Genomic DNA, 11,897 nt, shown 5'->3' on the forward strand with positions numbered 1-11,897 from the left:
GGGGTGGACCTTCCCATGCCCCTGCACTGGGGTGCTCCTTGATGGTGAGGCTCACACATCAGGCAAGAGAGGCTTTTCTGAACTATTGAGCTGGGTCTCTGCTTGGTGTCACCTCAGGGAACTTCCAAGTTTTTAAAGAAGAATAAATAAATGTTTGTTCTCTTTCTCCCCCATGAGTTGGCCCCAAAGTGATCCGTGTCTCTGTCTGCTACAGAATCATAGCTCATGGGGATGCTGCCTGAGTGAGCTTTATGGTAGCTATAAATATAACCCCCCCTTAATTTGTGCTTCTCATTGCTGCATATTAGAACACAACTTTGCTATTTATGGTGTAGTTACTTGGTTTTTTATCTAGGTCTTTGTTGCTTTCTGCTGCTCCCAACTCCCTCTATGATGAAGCCATCTTTGGACAGCTGAGCACAGCTGGGCAGGTAACCTCCATGGAACATGGTCAAGGGTTTAAATATCCAGCTTTTGAGTTACTATACTTGGAATTCCTGCTGTATCTTTGTGTGTGAGAAAGGGGATCTTTGGAAACAGGCTGAAGGATGGCAGCAGCGCCATTCTTTTTCCCTTGGCCAGCAGGAGATCCTTCTCAATTTACAATGAAATAAACTTCCACAACTCCCATGAAGCTACCTCTTGCTTTGAGCTGGCATGCAGCAGGAAAATTATGATTCAGGCAGCCAGGAAGGGTTGGAGAGAGGATGGAGGGATTTCTTTCATTTTTCTCCCTCCCTACTCTGTCGTCTACTGATCAACCTGTCTGCAGGCTTATCCACCCTCACCTTTCTCCTGCTCTTTCCGGGCACAGTCTGTGCTTTAAAGCTCTGCATCTGAGCCCCTTTGTTTTGCTCCAGAAAGCCTAAATTAAGGTTTGCTCTGATTGAGCACTAAAGAGTGAGTTTTCAATGGGAAAACTCTGGAGCAAAAAAAGCAGGGTGCTGGGACACAAGAGTTTTAAAGTGCAGGTCTGTGCCTGGGAAGAGCAGGCCAACAGCTAAGTGTGGCTAAGCCCTACCTTTAGGGTCCAGGGAGAAGGGGGTGGATACACAGATAAATAAGCACCATTGATATACTTGGGGCTTTAAGGAATAATAGGTAAAAGAGCAAGGAAAAACAACAACAGGTGCCTGTTTCAAGGAAGAGAGGAGGCAGGGAAGTTAACATAGATGCAAATGTGGAAGAGGAAGAATATAGGTGATGGTTACATGTATCTGGGTTCAGGGTAGATCTGGGTAATATGGCACCCTGAGCAAAGAACACATTTGGAGTGCCCCCCCCCCCAATATTTCTTATTTTCACAATCATTCCTTTTGGTGCAGTTCTTCTTCTGGTTGCTGCTGCTGCTGCTGCTGCTGCTGTTTGTGCCTCCTCAGCTTGGCGCCTGCACCACCCTAAACCCGGCACTGCTGAGTTTAGTTCCTGTAGAGCAGGTGTGGCAAATCTTTCCAGGGGTTGTATGCCAGTGGTGGGTTGCCCACCCCACACCCTCACACACACACCCTTCCATGCACCAGCATGCAGGTCACACACAGGCACACACAGAGCCCAGCTCCTCCAGGTGAGCTGGACAGAGCCATAAGGAGGAGGCATGATCATTCCCTGTCCAGTCCTCAAATGATCTTTTTTTCCTTTGCTGCTGCCAGCAGACTTGATGGGGGGAGCAGAAATATTTGCTTGGGTGGCCAGATTAGGCTCCCAAACTGAGGGCTAGCCACCACTGCTCTGCTTTAATGGTGTTCCCCAAACTTGGGTCTCCAGCTGTTTTTGGACTGCAACTCCCATCATTCCTAGCTTAGCAGGACCAGTGGTCAGAGAAGATGGGAATTGTAGTTCAAAAACAGCTGGAGGCCCAAGTTTTGGAAACACTGCTCTTGAGGGTTACATCAACACCTTCCCTGAAACAGGAGAGATTTAAGAAGATCGGAAGGGAGAAAGAGAGGAAAGGTGTCAGAGTAAGTGGCTGGTGGGTCCTGATCTATGTTAACATGTCCAAATGTCACCTCTCCCTCCACTGAATAGTATTGAGCCTGAGCATGTCACACTCCAAGTGGCCCTGTCACCAAACTTAGGAAATAAAAAGACCAGGTGAAGTGGAGGGAAAAGACAGAGGAGGGGATCTGTTCTTTAAGGCCAGAATGAAGCATGAAGCTATAAACAAGCTTGTATGTCCAGGGTGGCGCTGTGGGTTAAACCACAGAGCCTAGGACTTGCCGATCAGAAGGTTGGCAGTTCGAAATCCTGCGACGGGGTGAGCTCCTGTTGCTTGGTCCCTGCTCCTGCCAACCTAGCAGTTCAAAAGCACATCAAGTGCAAGTAGATAAATAGGTATCGCTCTGGCGGGAAGGTAAACGGTGTTTCCGTGCACTGCTCTGGTTCACCAGAAGCGGCTTAGTCATGCTGGCCGCATGACCCGGAAGCTGTACACTGGCTCCCTTGGCCAATAAAGCAAGATGAGCGCCGCAACCCCAGAGTCGTCCACGACTGGACCTAATGGTCAGGGGTCCCTTTACCTTTACCTATGTCCAGCTGAGGCCAGGCTGAACTTCCCTTACTGGCATAGGAGCCAACTCCCAGAGACCAAGGTCCTTCCCCCTCCATAAAATATTTGAGGGGTCCAAGCCCATCTGCCCGCCATTAATGGGCATTGTCATTCAAATGGTGTGTGGTTGATTAAGCTGGTTGGTGCTTAAGTCCCACCTCCCATATTTTATTCAAGTTGGCACCCCTGCTTACTGAGGTTGTTGCTTGAATAGTAATTGATGGTTTTCACTTCTTTGGCCAATGGATATGGGACAGAGTGTCCTCCCCCCCCCCTGTAATTATGGTCCTAGGGAAAGTGACAATTGAAGTACCGTATTTTTCGCCCTATAGGACACACTTTTCCCCCTCCAAAAATGAAGGGGAAATGTGTGTGCGTCCTATGGGGCGAATGCAGGCTTTCGCTGAAGCCTGGAGAGCGAGAGGGGTCGGTGCGCACCGACCCCTCTCGCTCTCCAGGCTTCACACACCGCTCCACAAGCAGCGGGAGCCCAGCGGTGGGCTCCCGCTGCTTGCGGAGAGTTGCCTGCATGCCAAAGCCTGCGCGCGCTCAGCTCAGTGCGTCCAGGCTTCGCGGACCTCTCCGCAAGCAGCGGGAGCACTCCCGCTGCTTGTGGAGAGTTGCTTGCATGCCGAAGCCTGCGCGCGCTCAGCTCAGCGCGTCCAGGCTTCGCAGACCTCTCCGCAAGCAACGGGAGTGCTCCCATGGCTTGCAGAGAGCTGCCTGTTTGGGGGCTGGGGTCGGGGGAAGCTCGAGCTTCCCCCACCCCAGCCCCGCGCCTGGGGAAAAAATAATTTCCCCCCTTTATTTCCCCCCCCAAAAAACTAGGTGCGCCTTATGGGACGGTGCGTCCTATAGGGCGAAAAATACGGTATGTTGCAACATACTTTTAAAAAGCAAGGTTCTACCCCCATATAATGCAGATATAGGAGGCAAAATTTACATGCCACTATCCGCAATAGTTTTATGAAATATTGAGCCTGCTCCTGCTTCCTGTTGCTCATAACCAATGCGATGGACTCACAGCTGTGATTTACATTTAGGGAAGCAGGGATATTCACAGACAGGGTTGGCACCAGCAGTTGGCATTCTCGGGTACCTGTCAAGGCCCACATCACAGCAGACGGCCTGCTGTCGATCTTCTGACCCCACTGCTTTCCCCCCATGATGCAACTGCCTGCTGACGTGTCCTCTCTGACCCTGCAGGCTGTGAGCAGAGTGATGAGATGGAGTAGCCTCCTTTGCTTCCCTTGTGCTTTACGCTCTGGATAGTTGCACGGATTGAGCTGTGCAGGGAGAGGGCAGATTTGTTTTTCATGCTTTCAAAAGTATGCATGCCATAGGAAACCCTTTTTGTAGAGAATGTGCCTAATAAGGCTTTAAATACATCATATGCGCTGGGTGAACTGCTGCAGAGCTTCATGAATTTTAATCTAGTTCCCTTTCAGGCTCCTCAGAGACATGGCCAGTGCAAACCATTCCACTCACTCTGACTTCATTCTCATCGGTCTGTCCTCCCATCCAGGACAGCAGAAGTTCCTCTTTGCCATCTTCCTGGTGATGTATATTGTGGGCATCCTAGGGAACCTCCTGATCATCCTGTTGATCCTTTGTGATGCTCATCTGCACACCCCCATGTACTTCTTTGTGGGGCACCTTTCCCTGGTGGATGCCTGTTTCACCTCCGTCACCGTGCCCAAGATGTTAGTCAACCTGGTGTCAGAAGCCAAGAGCATCTCTTATGCTGCCTGCCTGACTCAAATGTATTTCTTCTTTGCCTTTGGGGTCACCGACAGCTTTCTTCTGGCCTCCATGGCTTATGATCGCTATGTGGCCATCCGTAACCCCCTGCAGTACACCATCATGATGAGTCAAAGCCTGTGTGTGGGGTTTGTGGCCGGCTCCTGGATTGTCTCCCACCTCCATTCTTTGTTGCACATAATCCTGATGTCCCGCCTCTCATTCTGCGCTTCCCATGAGATTCCCCACTTCTTCTGTGATCACCAGCCTGTGCTGGCTCTGTCCTGCACTGATACCAGCTTAATTGAGATGTTGATCTTCACTGAGGGGGCCTTAGTGGTGCTGAGCCCCTTTGTCTTCATTGTGATCTCCTATGCCCTTATCCTGGTCACAGTCCTGAGGCTGCCTGCGGGTTCTGGGTGGCGCAAGGCATTCTCTACCTGTGGGGCTCACCTGCTGGTGGTCACCCTCTTTTACGGCACAGTAATTGGGGTCTATTTCCAGCCCACTGCTCGCTACTCAGCAGAAAAGGGAAGGGTTGCCACCATCATGTATACCATTGTCATACCTATGCTCAACCCTTTTATATACAGCCTGAGGAATGACGATGTCAAAGGAGCATTTCGCAAAACTCTATGCAGGAAGGTGGGAACACACTGAGTGCCTTTCTTCCAAGACACCTTGCTGAACAACATCAATGTTTGAACCACACCATCCATTGTAACTGAGTTTTCTGAGATTCATGGAACAGTCTCCACGGTTTACAACCACATTTACATGATGTTAAAAGGTGAATTTCCCTCCGGATTCCAATAGCCATTTTACACAGGAAAATTGTTAGATAAATGCTTGTCAGTGTGCCAAAGGTAGCCATGTTGTCATGGAGCCTACCACAGGGTCACTTTCCAATCATTCCTTTTTGACTGTGGTTTGAGTGACCAGGAAAAAAGTTGGATATGGGAGTATGGTTGGGTGGTTCAGAGCAAGGGCACCATCTGGGGGCCAGGGGGCCGAACACCCTCAAAAATTCAAGGGGGCCCAGGCACCCCTCAATATTTCACACACGCCACCTAGCCCCCAAAGTGGGGGGGAACCCGGCACAAGTGGTTGAGAGCAAGCTAAAGACCTGGGGGAGGAGGAGCTGGCTGGAGCATAAAAAGCAGGGAGCTGGGAGGGAAATATATGGTATTTTGTTAAAGAATAAAATATTGTATAATAAAAAGGAGAATTCCCTGGATGTCAAGATCCAGGTTTGGGGCAAGTACTCTTTGGTGAGAGAGCCACAGCAGAGATCTAAAATCACAAAACATGCAGTGAAGCAAAGTGTGGAAATATATAGTCTTCTAGACCTTTATTGGAAGCTGCCCCTCCCTGCACTGAATATTGTTACCTGCCTGTCTGAGGTGGGAAATATATGTAGGAGCCACAATAAAATGAAAATGTTACCTCAACATTGCCTAGGTTTTCCTATTTTCTCTTGCCCTGGGTTAGACGGGCACATCAAATACATACAAAAACAAGGGGGTGAAGGAGCAGATCTAGTCAATCTTCAAAAAGCAGTAATTTCACATTTGGAGCTACAGGTGGTCCTTAATGAAGGGGTTGTTTATGTGTGAGCTCCCATATTTTAAATATGCATAAGAGACGCACACAAAAAGGTGATCCATAATGAGATTTGGGGTCCTTCATACTGGTGGCTTTTAGTGGGCATATTCTGCAGAAGGCCATTGACACAATAGGATATGCAGGTCCCACTTACCAAACACAATGCATTCTCTGGAAATCATTTGTTGGGCAAACTCCAGCTGTTTTGTTTTGTTTTTGAACATATTTATTGGTTTTTCAATTGATTTACAGCCATCCTTTTCATACACGACAACATTTACAATAAATATTTGAGATCTCTCAACATTACACTATTGAATATGTATGCATAAACAAAAAAATGTTTCAGCAGGCAGTTAAGGACCTGCAGGGACGCGCGTGGCGCTGTGGGTAAAACCTCAGTGCCTAGGGCTTGCCGATCGCATGGTCGGTGGTTCGAATCCCTGCGGCGGGGTGAGCTGCCGTCTCTCGGTCCCAGCTCCTGCCAACCTAGCAGTTCGAAAGACCCTTAAGTGCAAGTAGATAAATAGGTACCACTTTATAGCGGGAAGGTAAATGGCGTTTCCGTGCACTGCGCTGGTGCTGGCTCGCCAGAGCAGCTTCGTCACGCTGGCCACGTGACCCGGAAGTGTCTCCGGACAGCGCTGGCCCCCGGCCTCTTAAGTGAGATGGGCGCACAACCCTAGAGTCGGACACGACTGGCCTGTATGGCCTTTACCTTAAGGACCTGCACCAACTGAAAACACAGCAGCTTGTCTGTCCCTGAACATCTGCAAGTGCAACCAGTTACCATCATGATCACAAATCATCATGAATGCTCAATTCAAAAAACATATGGAAGGGCCCTATAAAAGGGGGAAACAATTTATGTTGATATTTATTATCCTATACATTTATTTATCTCCAAGGCACCTGATGTTCCCTCAGGCACCATACAAACACCTCTGGGATCATAACCAGGTCACAAAAGGAACAAGTAATGTGAAAAGAAAGCTTAAAGAAAAAACGCTAGATATATTACGAACAATACAGATGTAGATACATTTGCCAGACGAAAAAGGAGTTGTCAAGAGGGGAAAGGGAGAGCAAAGAGTTTCAAGCAGATTTAGAGACTACCATAGTAGACAGTAGCAAATTGACTATTATGTAGCTTTTTATATTATAATTATGAGATCATGCATTTGGATATCTAGCCCCAGAACCAAGCTGGATTCAACAGTGGAAGACTCTCAGTGTTTGTTCTCAGGGAAATTCCTCAGAGAAAAAGGATTCTTTCCCTGGAAAATGGTATAGAGAGAGATCTATATATAGATCTCTAATGGTATAGAGAGAGATGATCCTGTTCCAATTTGGAGGGGCCCCCCATCCCACATCTGCTATCCATTTTTTAAAAAACAACAACAACTGTGAGAGATCTTATTCACTGAACTCCTACCATCTAGTTGTACAATTTGTCACCATTAGGGATGAGAGAGAAATTCAGGAACTTCAAATCCAAAATTTCTGAAACAGTATGAGAACCAATACATGGCCATCTTTTGAAATTTCTACTTATCTGACTTTTGCAATGTAATTCTCCAACAAAACAGCATTTACAAAAATGCATATATTAGTGGAAAGTATTAAAAAAAGATATTTATGGAAATAACGTTAAAGTATTATATTAGGAGAAGTGGCTTGCAAAAATGTATGACTTGTTCAAAACTGCATGTGAAAATGTGCTTTCTTAAAAAAAGAACACACAAAAATGCTGACAAATCTTCATTAAGACTCTTTTTAAAATGTTACACATTGTTGCAGAACATTGTGGAGAACTGAATTCAAGACTGGAAAAATGAGAAATGGAGAGAACCCCAACTGACAGATCCTTCCACCCATGAGTCTTCACCATGAATCTTAGGGCCCCTTTTCCAAAAGGGGAAGGAAGGAATAATGGCCAAGTGGAAGAGAAATCATTGGCTTCACTTAGGGCTGGAGACCCTGTGGCCCTCCAGATGCTGCTGGACTTCAGTTCGCTCCATCCCAACCACACCTGAAGGGCCACAATATGGAATCTGACTAGAGTGGGTTATTGGGGAAACAGTAAAGAAAGACAGATAGAGGTGAAATTATTTTCAAAGAGAGAAAAAGCATCATATTACCAGTTGGTACTTCAATCACCTATGTCAGAGGTTTTCAATCTTTTTGAGTCCATGGCTCCCTTGACCAACTACACTCCTTCTGTGGCACCCCTGTGGGGCTCAGGAGCCCAGTTATGTCACCCCCTGCCTACAGAGCCAGCAGCCCCTCAACACTTTTTGAACACCCTCCCATGTGGAGTGTTCCCTCAGCCGCCTCTCCTTGAGAGTCCTCCGGGCAGCTGCAGCTGCTGCCTCTGGTCTCCGAGCTGCCCTTCCTGCCCCAAAGAGAGATGTCTCCTCACACTGCCCCATAGGGGCTTGTGACTTGTCTGTCTATTCCCAATAGCAAGAGCTGGCAGGCTGGCTGGCTGGCTGGCTGGCTGGCCTCCCTCGCCTGCCTGCCTGCCTGCCTGCCTGCCTGCTTGCTTGCTTGCTTACTTTGAGGCCAGCCTGAGAGGCACCATTTGCTTGTAGCCAGGGCTGCTGCAACAAACAGCTGTGCAAGCTTTTGGGAGGCAGAGACAAGAGAGGGCATCAGAGGAGGGAGGGAAGGAAAGAGGGACAGAAGCCAGTGTTGCCCACGGCACCTCTGACCATCATTCAAGGCACCCCAGGGTGCCATAGCACACTGGTTGAAAACCACTGATCTAGTGGAAGTTCATTGCATGGCTTGTTGAAAACCAATGACCTATGTGATTGAAAGGGGTGGTGTTGATGTGCCCAGGTACACAGCTGCCTTCCTTTTCATGGTGAGTTGAATACAGATGACCCCTGTGGCAAATTACCACAGTACCCAAATCACAACCCAATGGAGAGCCAGTGCACCAAGTAATGAGGAGTAATTTTACCATCACCATCCTTTTCATTTGGGAAGCAAAGAGCTGCTCTTTCATCTAAGGCAACAGTTTGGGGTGAAACTGAAGGTTTCCAGCTTGCGCAAAATGCCAGAGGAATCCTGAGGTTAGTAAATTCCCCTTCCTCTGAAGTAAATACAGTACTCCATTGGACTATTTCAAGGTTATCTAACCCAAGGATCCTTATTTAAGCTATCTACTTTGGAATCAGATGCAGTATCTTATGGTTAAGGAAGGCAACGTTTTCCATTCCACCCTCTCAGCATTTCTCTCGCTGTCTGCTGTGCTGAAATTACAAAACATATAATTTTGCCACAATGGACAGCAAGCCAAATTATGAAGCTTACATAATTTGCACAATTCATTATGTAAATTGTGTGTGTATTGTTGTCATCACATTATACCGTTCCATTCATTTAAATGTGAATGAAATGTAATGCAAATGGGGGGGGGGGGAACGCAACATCACCAGTTATCTATTATCTGAGGACTGAAAGCAACAAAAATAGCAAATACCTACTGAATTTGCTGCACTGATTTCCATTCCAGACAGGAGAAGAATAGGGCAACACCAGGAATTTCCGCTCCTGTTTCTGTTTCTGTTGGAGTTTTCCAACATCCCTATTCATAGTGCACTTAGGCTGAGGACAGGTTCCAAGATGGCACACAAAGCCATTTCCCCTCAAACCATGCCCACCTGTACCACAACTAAGTCATGTATGATGTCATACATGATGGGGCAGGTAAGGATGCAGCTCCAAAGGAAAAAATGGGGTCATAAAGTGAGCTCCCACCTGTTCATTTGCAAGTGGGGCTCACTGTCAGCACCCATCAGTTGACTGGTCTTGACAGTGAGTTCCACTAGGATCAGCTGCGATAGGGACAGTGCACCTTCAAAAGGGCCTGCAGACTGGTGGTGACAGAATGTCATATGACTGCATAATCTGTAGGGGGTGGGGGGATCCACTTTCCCACCTCCATAGTAGTGGACACAGTGGGAATGGAAGGAACATGTTAACTCTCACCGTTGCTGTTGAGAAAAGACTCTCTTTCCCAGGAGGTGCCTAAGGGCCCCTTTCACATCTTTATTCCTTAGGCTGTAGACGTAAGGGTTGGACATTGGGGTGATTACAGTGTACATGATAGCAAAGACTGCTCCTCTTTGAGCTGAGTAACTGGAGGCAGGCTGGAAGTAGACACCAATGATGGCCCCATAGAGGAGCACCACCATAGTGAGATGGGAGCCACAGGTGGAGAAAGCTTTGCGCCTCCCCGAGGAAGACAACCTCATGACAGCCACCACAATGCGGACATAGGTGAGGATAATGAAGACAAAGGGTCCAAGGATGATAAGTCCACCTTCAAAGAAGATGGCTGTTTCATTGATGCTGGTGTCTGAGCAGGACAGCTGCAGCAAAGGGTCGTGGTCACAGAAGAAGTGGGCCAAGTGGTTGTCTCCACGGTAACTGAGACGCAGGAGGAGGCCAGCATGGAGCATGGAGTGGAGGGTAGAAATAATCCAGCAGCCAGCTACCAAGTGTCCACAGACCTTCTGGTTCATTACCGTAGTGTAGTGCAGTGGATTGCAAATTGCAACATAGCGATCCAGAGCCATGACACTCACCATTAGAAGGTCAGTCACACCAAAAACATAGAAGAAGAAGAACTGAGCCATACAGGAGTAGAAAGGGATAGTCTTGGACGTGGAGATGATGTGAGCCAGCATCTGGGGCACTGTGACTGAGATGAAGCCCATGTCCACCATGGAGAGGCTACGCAGCAGGAAGTACATGGGAGTCTGGAGTCGGGCATCCAGAGAGATGAGAATGATCATCATGACGTTGCCCAGAAGCCCTGCCCCATACATCAGCAGAAAGAGTAGGAAGTAGAGGGGCTGCTCTTCAGGCTGGGAGGAAAAACCCAGAAGGACAAACTCAGCAACATCTGTGCCATTCTCACAGTCCATGGGATCTGCAGAGAGAACCAATCATCAAGTCAGAATGAACAAGAAGATCTCAAAACCAGTGGTGGCTGATCCCCATTGGGACTGATGAAGAGAGAGGAAAGCAGGGAGGCCAACAGGTGGATCAAGAGACAATGAATCCAGCTCTTGTCCCCACCTTCCTCTCTGCGATGTTTTTCAAGGGCAAAACTGAGATTGAGAAGAAGGAAGCTGACCATCAGGGCCACCCCGGGACTGGTTGTAGGTGGAAATGGGGGTTGTCTGGGGGTAGGCTGAGGCTCGCAGGGCAGTGACTTATTTGCCCTAATGGGCCAGATTCCACTTCTCATCATAACATCACCTATGGCCACAAGGCAAGGCCATCTAGAGGTGGAAGAAAAGGCTGAATTAGTTGACAGAGAAAATTTCAAGGTTTGGATTTTGAATTTGAAAGCGGATCACAACAGCTGAAATTTTAATGCTTTCTAAAGTGCTGTAGTGTTGTTTGATCTTAAAAACTATCAGCTCACAGATGCTGTCAGATACTAGGTACTGCGCTAGCTGTGAAAACATAGTCCATCACTGAATACTGTTGTGTAACAATTATCAGTGCAGGAGAACAATGAAAAGCTTTAGGGTGATATCCATACATGACTTCCTTTTGCAGAAATGGAACTTCCCCTTCCTCTTTCTCCTCTGTGCATTGCCAGCATCCCCTCTAAATCTGCAGTGGAGGTTGGAGAACAATTGCTTAGCTGAACAGCTACTATTAATACCCCCCTGAAGAAAGCCTGTACAGTGGTACCTCGCAAGACGAATCCCTCGCAAGACAAAAAACTCGCAAGACGAAAGGGTTTTTTGTTTTTTGAGCTGCTTCGCAAGACGATTTTCCCTATGGGCTTGCTTCGCAAGACGAAACGTCTTGCGAGTTCTTGCGAGTTTGTTTCCTTTTTCTTAACACCGTTAATACAGTTGCGACTTGACTTTGAGGAGCAACTCATAGCACGCGGCGTGGTAGCCTTTTTTGAGGTTTTTGAAGACTTTGGTGATTTTTGAAGCTTTTCCAAAACTTTTCCGACACCGTGCTTCGC

The 11,897-nt window shown here is 47.6% G+C and overlaps 2 protein-coding genes across 2 annotated transcripts; one reads left to right on the top strand and one right to left on the bottom strand.

Moving 5' to 3' along the window:
* Nucleotides 1-4,006: 4,006 nt before the first annotated feature.
* On the top strand, nt 4,007-4,945 carry LOC114587426 (olfactory receptor 1K1-like). Its single transcript, XM_028711630.2, has one exon. It carries the CDS (start codon nt 4,007-4,009, stop codon nt 4,943-4,945), a length of 939 nt encoding a protein of 312 aa, XP_028567463.2.
* A 4,701-nt stretch (nt 4,946-9,646) lies between these two features.
* Nucleotides 9,647-10,830, bottom strand: OR1B1 (olfactory receptor family 1 subfamily B member 1). Its single transcript, XM_028712336.2, has one exon. It carries the CDS (start codon nt 10,828-10,830, stop codon nt 9,886-9,888), a length of 945 nt encoding a protein of 314 aa, XP_028568169.1. The 3' UTR covers nt 9,647-9,885.
* Nucleotides 10,831-11,897: the final 1,067 nt, after the last annotated feature.

Source organism: Podarcis muralis, chromosome 17 (assembly GCF_964188315.1).
Source record: "Podarcis muralis chromosome 17, rPodMur119.hap1.1, whole genome shotgun sequence".
NCBI classification, from domain to species: domain Eukaryota; kingdom Metazoa; phylum Chordata; class Lepidosauria; order Squamata; family Lacertidae; genus Podarcis; species Podarcis muralis.

Bases quoted from the DNA above. Each gene is read 5' to 3' on its own strand.
- LOC114587426 (XM_028711630.2), top strand. From the start codon at position 4,007: ATGGCCAGTGCAAACCATTCCACTCACTCTGACTTCATTCTCATCGGT.
- OR1B1 (XM_028712336.2), bottom strand. From the start codon at position 10,830: ATGGACTGTGAGAATGGCACAGATGTTGCTGAGTTTGTCCTTCTGGGT.